Source organism: Esox lucius, chromosome 2, assembly GCF_011004845.1.
Source record: "Esox lucius isolate fEsoLuc1 chromosome 2, fEsoLuc1.pri, whole genome shotgun sequence".
Taxonomy (NCBI): domain Eukaryota; kingdom Metazoa; phylum Chordata; class Actinopteri; order Esociformes; family Esocidae; genus Esox; species Esox lucius.
The window spans coordinates 38,713,217-38,728,234 of NC_047570.1; the positions used below are offsets into that span (position 1 = coordinate 38,713,217).

The 15,018-nt window shown below is 44.1% G+C and overlaps 1 protein-coding gene across 1 annotated transcript; it reads right to left on the bottom strand.

Moving 5' to 3' along the window:
• Window positions 1–2,156: 2,156 nt before the first annotated feature.
• Window positions 2,157–10,831, bottom strand: znf831 (zinc finger protein 831). The gene is made up of 3 exons (XM_034296280.1): window positions 10,380–10,831; window positions 3,215–7,425; window positions 2,157–3,182 (listed from the first exon to the last, which is right to left on the bottom strand). The coding sequence occupies exons 2-3, from the start codon at window positions 7,373–7,375 to the stop codon at window positions 2,157–2,159; spliced, it is 5,187 nt and encodes a 1,728-aa protein (XP_034152171.1). The 5' UTR covers window positions 7,376–7,425; window positions 10,380–10,831.
• Window positions 10,832–15,018: the final 4,187 nt, after the last annotated feature.

The window sequence follows — 15,018 nt, forward strand, 5'->3', positions numbered from 1 at the left end:
ATGGGTGATTTGCACATCTGTGAAGGCACCATAAATGCTGAACAATATATACAGGTTTAGGAGCAACATATGCTGCCATCCAGATGACAACATGGCTCTGTAGTAAAAGAGTTCAGGTGCTAAACTGGCCTGCCTGCAGTCCAAATCTGTCACCCATTGAAAACATTTGGCACATTATGAAACAAAAAATACAACAAAGGAGACCCCAAACTGTTGATCAGCTGAAATCCTATAACAAACATTTTACTTTCAAAACTAGAGCAATTGTTCTCCTCAGTTCCCAAATGCTTACAGAGTATTGTTAAAAGAAGAGATGATGCAAGACAATGGTAAACATGCCCCTGTCCCAACTTTTTTGAAACATGTTGCTGGCATTACATTTTAAAATGGACATGTATTTTTCCATGAACAATAATGTTTCACAGTTTCAACATTTGATGTGTTGTCTTTGCACTATCTTCAATTAAATATAGGGATACATTATTTGCACATCATTGCATTCTGTTTTTAATTTGCATTTTGCGTAGTGTCCCAACTTTTTTGGAAACAGGGTTGTATATTTAATGCTGGCGGTTAATTGAACTAATATCACCACAGGATAGGTCATCTTGAAAAAAGTTGAAAAAAAACCTTACTTTATATGTCTGTCTCACCCTAACCCTGTCTGTCTCTCTCACCGTCAGTAAGACCTGTGAACATTCATTACACCAATATTTTTAGTCGCAATTTTTTTTTCCAAACACAAGGGTGGGACCAAAAAAAAGATCTGATTATAACGCATTGTTTACAGCTAAATGTTTGGTTTAAATTACACCCATGGAAACACACATGATAACAGCTAGATTATCTGAATTGAACCCTGATCACTTACTACCATCTTGTGGTGTTGAGAAAAATCACATACATTTCCATTTTGAGCATTTGACTTAAAATGAAGAATAAGTGTTGGAGCAGTGTTATTCAATATATGTTTATATTAACTGTTCTTACCAGCAGTTGTGCTTTGGTCGGCTGTAGGGACATTTGGTTCTACAGCGGAGCTGGGTTCTACCTCTGAGTTGGATTCTCCACTGACCGGTGGCTCTCCAGGACAGTCCCAGACATGGCTGTGGGGAGAGGAAGTCTTTCTCGGGAAGAGGAAACGGTTCTCAGAAATACCTGGGACCAGGTCAGACCCAGCTTTATGGGAAGGGCTGACTCCCTTGTATGGTCCTTCTGAGCTGGGTTCTGAATGTACCGGGGTTCCAGTCTCAGTAACCTGATTCTGAACCATTGTGACTAGACGGTTCTGAGAAGATGAATCATTAGAAAATAGCGGTATCACATTGTTTAAAAGAGGACCTTCCATCATCTCAGGTCTTTCAGTCTGACTTGGAGAAATTTGGTTCAGAAAAGGTTGTTCAGTCTGACTTGGAGAAGCTTGGTTCAGGACAGGTCTTTCAGTCTGAGTTGGAGACTTTTTGACTGTAGAGGCCAGGTCCTGGTGAAAACAACACACTGGTGCAAAATGCTGGCACTCTACTGACTCCAGAGGTCCACTGACTATCTGTGTCATGCCCATACCTGTCCCCTGGGTTTCGTTGACAGGTTGAGGCAAAAAGCCAGTTTGAAAAGTATCCTTTCGCATTGGGGTTCCTACAGACATCCCCATCCCTCCAAGCAAATAACCAGGCCCTGTCCCTGTTGGCATACACTTTCTTTCAATCTGAAGCTGTGATGTCATATCCTGTCGTTCTATCTGAGGTTCTATTAGTGCCAGCTGTTCGTCTGAGATGAGCTGAAGACAGATTTGGAGGTCTGCTGTCCGCACATGAAACACCTTCTGACCCTCTGCCTGGTTACTCAGACTGACAGTAAATGGAATAGTAGGTAATTGTTCGGACCGAGGGTGTGTTGACTGTGCTCTGGTAAAGGGTATGTTATGGCATGGTAAATCTGTTGAGTTATGGCATGGTGATAGTGTAGGGCATGTTTCTGACTGGGCAGAGTTAGTCACAGTGAATGACGTACCATGGCATGGCAAAAGAGTTGTGTTGACCTCTGTGGTAACATAGGTCAGAAGGTCAAAATGGTCAGGTGCTGGTGTTAGGTGGCTCGGGGTGGAGGGAATGCTGGGAGCACCAGACCTATTGCGTTTTGACATTGTGGAGGGTGGTTCAGAATGCTGACTCTCTCCTGAAGAGGTGAGAGGTCCTGAAGAAGTGATGGTTCCTGAAGATATGAGAGGTCCTGAAGATGTGACAGGTCCTGAAGATTTGATAGGTCCTGAATATGTGAGAGGTCCTGAAGATGTGAGAGGTCCTGAAGATGTGACGTGTCCTGAAGATGTGACAGGTTCTGAAGATGTGAGAGGTCCTGAAGAGGTCATGGGTCCTGAAGATGTGAGAGGTCCTGAAGGTATGACATGTTCTGAAAATATTACAGGTTCTGAAGATGTTGGAGGTCCTGAAGATGTGACAGGTCTTGAAGATGTGAGAGGTCCTGAAGATGTGACAGGTCCTAAAGTTGTGAGAGGTCCTAAAGATGAGAGAGGTACTGGAGATGTGAGAGGTCCTGAAGATATGACAGGTCCTGAAGATGTGAGGGGTCCTGAAGATGTGACAGGTCCTGAAGATTTGATAGGTCCTGAATATGTGAGAGGTCCTGAAGATGTGAGAGGTCCTGAAGATGTGACGTGTCCTGAAGATGTGACAGGTTCTGAAGATGTGAGAGGTCCTGAAGAGGTCATGGGTCCTGAAGATGTGAGAGGTCCTGAAGGTATGACATGTTCTGAAAATATTACAGGTTCTGAAGATGTTGGAGGTCCTGAAGATGTGACAGGTCTTGAAGATGTGAGAGGTCCTGAAGATGTGACAGGTCCTAAAGTTGTGAGAGGTCCTAAAGATGAGAGAGGTACTGGAGATGTGAGAGGTCCTGAAGATATGACAGGTCCTGAAGATGTGAGGGGTCCTGAAGATGTGACAGGTCCTGAAGATTTGATAGGTCCTGAATATGTGAGAGGTCCTGAAGATGTGAGAGGTCCTGAAGATGTGACGTGTCCTGAAGATGTGACAGGTTCTGAAGATGTGAGAGGTCCTGAAGAGGTCATGGGTCCTGAAGATGTGAGAGGTCCTGAAGGTATGACATGTTCTGAAAATATTACAGGTTCTGAAGATGTTGGAGGTCCTGAAGATGTGACAGGTCTTGAAGATGTGAGAGGTCCTGAAGATGTGACAGGTCCTAAAGTTGTGAGAGATCCTAAAGATGAGAGAGGTACTGGAGATGTGAGAGGTCCTGAAGATATGACAGGTCCTGAAGATGTGAGGGGTCCTGAAGATGTGACAGGTCCTGAAGATTTGATAGGTCCTGAATATGTGAGAGGTCCTGAAGATGTGAGAGGTCCTGAAGATGTGACGTGTCCTGAAGATGTGACAGGTCCTGAAGAGTTGATAGGTCCTGAAGATTTGACAGGCCCAGAAGATGTGAGAGGTCCTGAAGATATGACAGGTACTGGAGATGTGAGAGGTCCTGAAGATATGAGAGGTCCTGAAGATGTGAGGGGTCCTGAATAGGTGAGAGGTCCTGAAGAGATGAGAGGACCTGAAGATTTAATGGGGGGATCAGGGTAACTCTGGATAAATGTGAAACCTGCAGTATTATAGCTTCTAGTTCTATGTTGTTTTAGGGTTAGGTCTGCAGTATTATGGCTTGTAGTTTTAGGTTGTGTTGGTGTTAGGTCTGTAGTATTATGGCTTATAGTTCCAGGTTGTTTTGGGGTTAGGTCTGCAGTATAATGGCTTATTTTTCTAGGTTGTTTTGGGGTTAGGTCTGTAGTATTATGGCTTATAGTTCCAGGTTGTTTTGGGGTTAGGTCTGCAGTATTATGGCTTATCGATTTAGGTTGTGTTGGGTTTAGGGCTGCGGAGTCTATCTCAACTGTCGGAAACCTCAGCTGATACTTAGGGAGGAAACAGGTATCAGATGAAACAAAGGAGGTGCAGGGGGAGAAGGTGTTGCCGGAGGAAAAGTGGGGGTTAGCTATCCCATGACTGATTGAGGATAAGACTGGGACTTGGTTCTGGACTGAGGCTTGGTTCTGGACAGGGGCTTTGTTCTGCACTGGGGTTTGGTTCTGGACTGGGGTATGGATCAGGATTGGGGCTTGGTTCAGGACTGGGGCTTGGATCAGGACTGGGCTTTGGTTCTGGCCTGGGGCTGGAATCAGGACTGGGCTTTGGTTCTGGCCTAGGGGTGGGAACAGGACTGGGCTTTGGTTCTGGCCTAGGGGTGGGATCAGGACTGGGGTTTGGTTCTGGCCTGGGGCTGGGATCAGGACTGGGGTTTGGTTCTGGCCTGGGGCTGGGATCAGGACTGGGCTTTGGTTCTGGCCTGGGGCTGGGATCAGGACTGGGGTTTGGTTCTGGCCTGGGGCTGGGATCAGGACTGGGCTTTGGTTCTGGCCTGGGGCTGGAATCAGGCCTGGCACTTGATTCAGGTGACTGCTGTTGTTTTCACTTCCTTCTCCCAGTAGACAGACATTTGCCTCAATTTTCTGCTTTTTCCTCTCTGAGGGAACACGGCTGCATTGGGATGCATAAGAGTAATTCTCCTGGTGGGTCACCGTCTCAGATACAAAATCAGTCTGGTAAGAGTTGCCTGTTCTTGCCATACAAAAGATGTCTGTTGAGACTGATTGGGTTCTCACAAGGGGGTGCTTGATAGAGGATGAGTGCGTAAAAGAGGAGGTTTGTGAGAGGGGATGCTTGACTGACATATGTGAGATGATGTGTTTGAGAGATGAGGTGTGTGTGCTGGTGTTTGTGCTGTGAAGGTGACTGGGGATGTAATGTGAGTGGACATGATTGAGAGGTGGAATGTTGGCTAGGAGACAGGATGGATGGAATACGGTTGTAGTACTTCCGGCTGTAGAGCCCAGTGACGTCGCTCTACTTTGTATTTCAGAAGTTACCAGGGATGTCACACTACTTCCTGTTGACCTGTTGACTTCTGAGCCGCTCCTCTGAACCCCCAGGGTTCCTTCCTGTTCCCGACCAACTAGGGACCTCTTAGCCTTCAACAGCCCAGGATCAGCTGTCTTCTCTGGGCTGTAGAGCTTTGTAAAGGTCCCTCCTCCACCTCCATACATGTGCCACTTGTTATAAGCAAACTTCTGGGACTTTTTCCTGTGGCTCTTTTTGGTTGGCTCTCCACACGGGCCTGTTGTTGAATCAACATGAACATTTTCTCCTGATGACGTCGTCAGTCCCTCCGCCGGGAGACCGTCCACTGCTCCCTGACGGACCAGGGGGTGGTGTCCTGATGCATGATGGTCCACAGACTTGGTTGTGAAACCTAGTGGATACAACAGTCCAGTGCTGCTCTTACGGCCCAGGTGAGTCCTGTCGCTTTGGTGCCGAGAGGCGGAGCCGGTTCTGTCTGTACGCTGACATCCCACACTGTGGGGAAGGGAGCTGCTACGGGTCAGAGAGGCATGGTTCTGAAGGCCGATGGAGGTCTGGGTGGGGACTGAAATATTTAATCCTCCCTGCCCTCCCATCTCAGCCCTCTGCCAGGCCTGGGGAGGCCTGTTGCTGGTCTTCATATCAAAGTGGAAGGAGTCTTTATAGGTGTAGGGCAGAGGCAGGTCGATGCTACCTTGTTTGGACAGGATGGTCCTCCTGGGTCTGACTGTGTCCAGACGTTTATCCTCTACTACCGCGTTGTTCTCGGAGATCAACTTGGAAATTCTTTCTTCCAGACTTTTCTGGGCCTGGACTGGTACTGTGCTCCTGGCCTCCATGCCTGGGTGTTTATGTTTGTGTGAGATGTTGATGCGTGTCACGGTATGTTTGGGGTTTATCTGTGTGGTTGTATCTGAGGGCTGTGTGAGTGCCTCTGTGTGTGTAGCGTTAGTTTGATCAGGCAACGTTTGGAAGTTCTCCAGTTGGTCCTTTAGCTCAATATTAGACTCTGAAACTGACATCATGCTATGGTTATGGGGTCCAGACCCAGTGCTAGGGTTGTTGGATCCAAAGCCAGGGCTATTGTTATGGGGTCCAGACCCAGTGCTAGAGTTGTGGGGTCCAGGCCCAGGGCTGTGGTTGTGATGTGATCCTGACCCAGGGCTATCGTTGTGGGGTCCAGAGCCAGGGCTCTGGATGTGTTGTGATCCAGACCCAGGGCTCTGGTTGTGTTGTGATCCAGGCTCAGGGCTCCGGTTGTGATGTGGTCCCGATCCAGGGCTGGATGTTTCACTGAAGCCTGAGTCAGTACTATCATGGCTCAGGGACTTCCCTCTGGACAGAAAACGTTCATGTTTCTGGGCCGGCACCCCGGCAAGAGAACCATCCCAGTGAGAGAAGATGGCTGGCTGTCTCTGGAGCGGGAGGTGCCGGGTCGGGGTCAATGCAGGCTTTTCCATATCTGTCTTTTTCTCTCTTCCTTCATCCTTTGTTTCCCCAGGGTCTCTCTTGCCCCCATACAGCTCTGTGCTAAGAACCCTGTCGCACCCAAGAGCCAAGACTGTTTCTCTGTCTCGGCCTGTCCCATTCCTCTGAGCAGTGCAGAGTGAAGTGGTGGTGGTTGCAGTGAGACAGCTGCCTGGGTCCTGGCTGGGGCCCTCCAGAGAGTGGCTAGAGGTGAGGACATCCTTGCTGCCAAGAAGGTCCTGGTTGTGGTCCTGTAAACTTTCCACGCTGCCCGTGGAGGAATGGCTTTGTAAACTGCCAAGACTAGCTAGGGATCCTGAGGATGAGTAACCATGCTGAAGATCTTGGTATCCCTGGAGGCTGTCTTGGCTGCCCAGCGATCCCAGCGACCCTTGTTCGGATCCGGACTCTGAGCTTAGGCGAGCGTGGGCCTGGGTGCGGCGGTGCTTGTACAGGTTACTCTGGGTCTTGAATGAGATGCCGCAGGTGGTGCAGGGGTACGGCCGCTCCCCGGTGTGACAGCGCAAGTGTTTTTCCAGGACGCTGGGCTTTATGCAGTCCCGGCCACAGTGAGGACACAGGTGCTTCCCAGTAGACCTGCTGGGTCGGACAACAGACACAGAAGTACCAAGCCCTGGAGGTCTTTCTGGAGCGGCTGGCCGGTGAAGCTGCAGCCCAGCTGGGAGGTGAAGGGTCAGGAACGGCAGGGTCTCCATAGAGCCCAGCTGAAGGATGGGGGCTATGGTAGGGACAGAGCCCATGGACAGATGAAGGGCTGTGCTAGCGTCCTTGGAGACTTTGGGCTGTATCTGGGTCTGTGACGGCAGGGCTGGCATAGTGTGGAGGAACATGGTGGTTAAAGCAGCCTGGGGCGTCCTGCTGTTCTTGTTGTCTTTCTGGCATGTATCTGAGACTAAGCTGCTACCAAGCGCCAGAACATTCACCAAGTCTTGCTTGCCAGTCTCCATGGTAACAGCACGGCCGTGGTATTCCGATACAGGGTCAGTAGTTTAATTATCTGGAAAAGAAACACAGTTTTCAGGATCATGTAATCTGGTCAACATTATAATGATGATCAGTGAATTATTGACTGACTAATTACTGACTAACTTGACTCAGTGACAAACTAACTACACTTATGCAATCCAGAATCATAGCAGAACCATCACTAGAATACGATAAAACTCTTTTAGACAGAATCAAACTTTGTCTGAATAGGAATGTGACAACTGGTTTGCTCTTACAGCCCATTAACTTAGAACATTAACTTAGAAAATACATAGTTTTCTGAAAATATGGGTGTGGAATGTTTAGTGAGATGCAAATAATGTCAAACGTGGAGAGAGAGCAGTAGCACACAAAGACACAAACACAGACACTGTGTAAGAGAAAGAGAGCTGAGGAGACAGAGCGAAAGAGGGAGAGAGGAAGAGAGCTGAGGAGACAGAGCGAAAGAGGGAGAGAGGAAGAGAGAGGGGGAGAGATAGTGGATGATAAGAGCTTACTTCAGCGCTTGTGAACTACAGCAACAGCTATATGCATGCCTTCCACACAATGGAATGTTTCTGCTACTATGCTTTACTCTGATCATGGATCCTAAAATGTATGTTCACCGTCAGTCTGTCTGTAAAACTTAAAGTGAATCTTTTTTTACCCAGTGGATAACGAACAGATTATATTCCTGTTATTAATGTTTTCCTACCCAGTGGATAACGAACAGATTATATTCCTGTTATTAATGTTTTCCTACCCAGTGGATAACAAACAGATGATATTCCTGTTATTAATGTTTTCCTACCCAGTGGATAACAAACAGATTATATTCCTGTTATTAATGTTTTCCTACCCAGTGAATAACAAACAGATTATATTCCTGTTATTAATGTTTTCCTACCCAGTGGATAACAAACAGATTATATTCCTGTTATTAATGTTTTCCTACCCAGTGGATAACAAACAGATTCTATTCCTGTTATTAATGTTTTCCTACCCAGTGGATAACAAACATATTCTATTCCTGTTATTAATGTTTTCTTACCCAGTGAATAACAAACATATTCTATTCCTGTTATTAATGTTTTCCTACCCAGTGGATAACAAACAGATGATATTCCTGTTATTAATGTTTTCCTACCCAGTGGATAACAAACAGATGATATTCCTGTTATTAATGTTTTCCTACCCAGTGGATAACAAACAGATTATATTCCTAAATTTAAGATCCTACTTGTTGACGCTCTATTTAAAATGTACAGTTGTTTCTATCTGTTCTGTTGCTGTTCTCAGCTCCGCGTCAGGTTGTATGCAACAAGTGTCTCAGAGTAATCTGATTTATTACGATCTAGGGTCAGATCTTCCAGTCCATGTAATCGTATTCATTATGATCTAGGATCAGACCTTCCTGTCCGTATAATCGTATTTATTATGATCTAGGATCAGATCTTCCTGTCCATGTAATCGTATTCATTATTATCTAGGATCAGATCTTCCTGTCCATGTAATCTCGTTCATTGTGATCTGAAAGGGAAAACTGATCCTAGGGCGACAGTCTTTCTCTGGGACCCCATGTGTTCTAAACTGTTCAGATGTTTCAGTGGAGTTTGTGTTCTCTCTTTCCAAAGAGGAGGTATAATCGAGAATGAGATCTGGAGATGTGGAGAAAGAGGCACAGTTTTCTGAGAAACACACATTGCAATATTTAAGCAGTAGATCTTTTTACTTTGGTCAAATAAACTCGCAGACTGGTCATGGGCACTAAATAAAAGCCTACTACTACCACAATGATCCCCTTTAAAATGAGGTTTTCACCTAGTATATGCAGAAGTGTTTAGCACGAGATTAACATATTATATATTAATTAATAAAAATAAATGGGACATCTTTGTCTTTTCTGAAGATAAAAAACCCTTGAAAATATAATAAAGGTTATCCTATGGGGATGCATGGCACTCCTCTACCCTTTTACCACAGAGACCCTTCTACCCCTGTGACCCTTCTTCCCCAGAGACCCCTCTACCCCAGTGACCCCTCTTCCCCAGAAACCCTTCTACCCCAGTGACCCCTCTTCCCCAGAGACCCCTCTACCCCAGTGACACCTCTAATTCAAAGAGCCCTCTATACCTCATGGTCCCCTCTACTCCAGTAACCCTTCTACAACCAGAAACCCCTTTACCTCAGTGACCCCTCTACCCAAGGGTCCTCTCAACCTGATTGACCCCTCTACCCTGGAGACCTCTTTACCCCAGTGACCCCTCTACCTCAGACCCTATGGTCTTTCTAAAACTTAAGCCTAAAGATCTTACATGATGCTCTTGATGAGAAGGAGACATTTTTAACGGGCATGTCTTCTTCTGCACTGTTCAACCAATCCAGAAGATTTGGATGAGTTAAGATGGAAGTTCTTCTTAACAATGCCTATAATTGGAATAACATCACAGCATCTGCCTCTCTCCATTTTCCCGAATACTGAAGTATAGTCTTCCTCTAACTGTAGAGCCTTCACCGCAGAGACGCAACTGAATAGTACAGTTATCATGCCTTCCTGTAGCCCCTCCTGTTCTCACTTCCCAATCACGTATGAAAATCAGTTTTCACCCAAATCTTTTTGTTCTATATTTTCTATATTTGGTACATTTCAATCTTTTAGCAGATTTATCCAGATAAACTATCAATAAGTCAGTACATTCATCTTCAGAGGTAGTAGCTCTAGTAGGACAGACATGCATCATGGTACATTTCGTCCCAAATAAAGTTATCGGTTGAGATGACCTGCGGTAAGGTGAATCCTAACCCTAACCAGTTATTCTGATATTACAGTGATATTGCCAAAGACTGAACTGACCAAACTATATAGGTGAAACTGTAGATACTAGGCTCTCGGGTTAATAAGATCCCAATCTTGTTTAATGGTGGCAAACCTCACAAACAATGAGTGAACAACCTATGACACGGCAAATGGAAGAGCCGACTCACCTCTTCAGGGATGTGTTCTCTCGGCCGCTGCTTGGCTGTGGTCCGCCCTCGGACCATGGCATCGTTTCAGGAGCTCTTCTCTACAATGTCCTCCTGTCGGCGCTCAGCAGAAACACCCAGGGCTCAGATGAATGATAATATATTAGTCAGCTCCAGACTCAGATGTACATAAAGCTACTAGACGGCTCCAGACTCAGATGAATAGGAATCTGTTAGTCAGCTCCAGACTCAGATAGAGACGTCAGTCAGCACGGTTCTTCCTGCAGGCCTTTGTTCTACTCTTCCCTGTTGGTGATAGAGTAGCAGGTGCTGTTCTGCTGCTTGCTGCTCTTTCTCTCTCTCTCTCTCTGGCTCTGTCTTTCCCTCCCTTTCACTCTCTTTCTCTCTCTGATGGTGTATTAGGTCATGTATTGTAAGTGGAACTGGTTCTATACTGCTGCTCTCGCTGCGTCTGTTTGATCAAGTCTGAGGAAGTGTTACAGAGAGGAGGAAACTGCCAGTAGCCGGCGTCACTCATGCAAATTAGAGAATGAGAGATAGAATAGACAGATAGACAGATTGAGAGAGATAGATGAAGATAGAGAGAGAAGGCCGAGAAAGAGGAAGGAGAGAGGGGGAAGGGGTGGGGGTAGTACAACAACCTTGTTAGGCAGAGTTTTTGAGCAGTAGTTGACACCGTACAGAGAATCAGAGCAGCTAGAAACTGTGCTTTCTATACAGCCAAGTGAGCCAGATGATGATTTTGAAAGTCAGCTGCCCATTTGCCTGCTAAATGGATTCTTTAAAGCAGCAGGTGGCCTGTAAGTTTTAACAGGTCCTCAAGTAATTTTGGGATGACAATGTTGAAAAAAACATTCAGGACAGAAGTTGTTGCCATACAGCGAGTGGAGGGAGAGCAGAGAAAATACATAAAGTGACAAACTAGAATATGTGGGGGAAAAAAACTTGATAAATGAGGAAGTGCTGCGTATATTAGTAATACAACTGCCCTGAGTCAATCACACCTAATAGATTATTATTCCATCTGGCATGTTTGATTTGCCCCACCTGACTAAATCAAAATCCATTCAGACCTAGTGTGCATCTTCCTGTACATGAATGTGGTAAATGTTTTGCATCTAACAGTGCAGGGATGTAGTATATGTTGTACATTGATGTAGCATATGTTCTACAGGGATGTAGTATATGTTGTACAGAGATGTTGTATTTGTTGTACAGTGATGTAGTATACTGGTGTGTTCTACAGGAATGTAGTATACTGTATGTTCTACATGGATGTAGTATATGTTGTACATGGATGTAATATTTGTTCTACAGGGACGTGGTATATGTTCTACAGAGATGTAGTATATGTTCTATAGGGATGTATTATATGTTGTAAAGGGATGTAGTATATGTTCTACAGGGATGTAGCATATGTTCTACAGGGATGTAGTATATGTTCTACAGGGATGTAATATATGTTGTACAGAGATGTAGCATTTGTTCTACAGTGATTCAGTATTTGTTGTACAGTGATGTATAATACTGTATGTTCTATGGGGATGTAGTATATGTTCAATAGGGATGTAGTATATGTTGTACAGTAGTGATGTAGTATATGTTCTACTGGGATGTACTAGATGTTTTACTTTACAGGGTTGTAATATATGTTGTAAAGTGATGTAGTATATGTTCTACTGGGATGTACTAGATGTTTTACTTTACAGGGTTGTAATATATGTTGTAAAGTGATGTAGTATATGTTCTACTGGGATGTACTAGATGTTTTACTTTACAGGGTTGTAATATATGTTGTACAGTGATGTAGTATATGTTCTACTGGGATGTACTAGATGTTTTACTTTACAGGGTTGTAATATATGTTGTACAGTGATGTAGTATATGTTCTACTGGGGTGTACTAGATTTTCTACTTTACAGGGTTGTAATATATGTTGTACAGTGATGTAGTATATGTTCTACTGGGATGTACTAGATGTTTTACTTTACAGGGTTGTAATATATGTTGTACAGTGATGTAGTATATGTTCTACTGGGATGTACTAGATGTTTTACTTTACAGGGTTGTAATATATGTTGTAAAGTGATGTAGTATATGTTCTACTGGGATGTACTAGATGTTTTACTTTACAGGGTTGTAATATATGTTGTACAGTGATGTAGTATATGTTCTACTGGGATGTACTAGATGTTTTACTTTACAGGGTTGTAATATATGTTGTAAAGTGATGTAGTATATGTTCTACTGGGATGTACTAGATGTTTTACTTTACAGGGTTGTAATATATGTTGTGCAGTGATGTAGTATATGTTCTACTGGGATGTACTAGATGTTTTACTTTACAGGGTTGTAATATATGTTGTAAAGTGATGTAGTATATGTTCTACTGGGATGTACTAGATGTTTTACTTTACAGGGTTGTAATATATGTTGTACAGTGATGTAGTATATGTTCTACTGGGATGTACTAGATGTTTTACTTTACAGGGTTGTAATATATGTTGTACAGTGATGTAGTATATGTTCTACTGGGATGTACTAGATGTTTTACTTTACAGGGTTGTAATATATGTTGTACAGTGATGTAGTATATGTTCTACTGGGATGTACTAGATGTTTTACTTTACAGGGTTGTAACATATGTTGTACAGTGATGTAGTATATGTTCTACTGGGATGTACTAGATGTTCTACTTTACAGGGTTGTAATATATGTTGTACAGTGATGTAGTAGATGTTCTACTGGGTTGTAGTAATGTTCTACAGTAATGTAGTAGATGTTTTATGCTCTCCAACATACTCATTCTAACACCCTCCCTCTTCCCTGCCTGGATCTCACCCACTCATACAGGCTGGAACACAGGGACGATAATGTGTGTGTACTCAGTCTGCTTGCAGAATGTGTGTGTGTGTGTGAGAGAGAGGGAGATAGGAGGGGTGTCAGTGCATCTAGGGTTGTGTGTGAGTGCATGTGGGTGGGAGTTTGGCGGGGGTGGGCGTATGTACTTGTGTGTGAGTGTGTGTTTGTGTATGGGGCTTATGTTTGTGTGTGATTTTGTGTGTGTAGGCAGAGCAACCTGCTGGTCTCTCAGTTTAGATCTCTCTGAAACATTTGTTCTCTGAAACATGATTCATTATTTCATTTAACATTAGTATTATGTTTTGCAGACTTTTAGGGGATTTGAGACTGTACTTCAATATGAAACACACAAACACACCTGTCATACCACTACACAGGGCCACATCAGGGTTGAAGAAACCTACAGGAGACTGGATCTCCAGGAATAGGTTTGGAGTAAAAACCTACAGGAGAGTGGATCGCCAGGATGGGTTAGCCCTGTTGTAGCTATTGATATAATTCAAAAACCAGTTCAACAAGCCGTTCTCCCATTGTTTCCTCTCTCATACAACACATCAAATCCACTTTATGGTCACATGCTCAGGGACATTCTAACTTTCAAGCCCTTCACAACAATGTGGAGGCGAAAATGAACAAAAACATGAGAAGATAATCAGCCTTTATATCCAAGTCTAATTGGGCTTGAAAATAAAATAATTGATCCAGATTTGTTTTACTGTTCCAGGGTTCTCTGGGTAATGATGTTAAACCAATTCTTTGCCCTCTTCCTTCCTCTTCCCCACCCTCATCCTGGTAATTAGCAGAGTCAAACCGGTATTTAATGGACTACAATATGTAATGAATACTTGTAATGCAGTTGAGGCAGTTTGTCTCTTTGGCCTTGTCTGCCTGTCCACAGAAACAAACTGTCTAATGATTGTTCTAATGAGGAAACACCCAGGGACAAGTTATTTTATCATGTTGGGTGACTCATGATTAGCTGGAGAAGGTTTGATTTATTTCTGGGCTGTCAGTCATCCGAATGGTGTAAACATGTTCTTAGAAATGTATACGAATTTAGTGAGAAAAAACAACAGAAATATGTCATGTGCATAAGTTGTATGACCTTTAATACAGGACTTTGTATAAATGCCTTTGGAAGCCAACAGAGCTTCAAGTCTTCTTTGGTATGTCTCTACCAGCTTTGAACACCTGGATTTAGATTTTATCCATTCTTCCATTCAGATCCTCTGTCAGGTTGGATGTAAGCGTTGGCAGTCTGTGATCTTCAGGTCAACCTCAGAGATGTTCAACAGGGATCATGTCTGAGTGTTGGCAGGGCCACACAAAGACATTCACAGACATGTCCTGAAGCCACTCCAATGTTGTCTTGGCTGTGTGCTTCGTGTTGCTGTCGTGCTGAAAGATACATCTTTGCCCCAGAGGTCCTGTGCTCTCTGGATCAGATTTTCTTCAAGGATCTCTCTGTATTTTGCTCTGTTTATACTTCCCTAAATCCTGACCAGTTTTCTAGTCTCTGCCGAGAAGTATCCCCATTGCATGATGCTTTCATCACCCTGTAGGGATGGGATTAGCCTGGTGATGTGTGATATCTTGTTTTCATCAAATATAGTGTTTGGCATTCAGGCCTAATAGTTCAGGTCTCTTCAAACCAGAAAAGGTTTTAATTATTTTATAAACGTCCCCGCATCTTTATCGGGATGCTTTGACACAATTCAATATCAGTCTGCAGGCAGTTCCTTGGACTTAATGGGTTGGTCTAACATTGTCCTCAAGT

Excerpts from the sequence above, each read along its gene's own strand:
- znf831 (XM_034296280.1), bottom strand. The coding sequence starts at position 7,375 with ATGGAGACTGGCAAGCAAGACTTGGTGAATGTTCTGGCGCTTGGTAGC. Across the intron at positions 3,183-3,214 it reads CTCTCACAACTTTAGGACCT|ACCTGTCACATCTTCAGGAC; the intron begins GTCACATCTTCA and ends CACATCTTCAAG.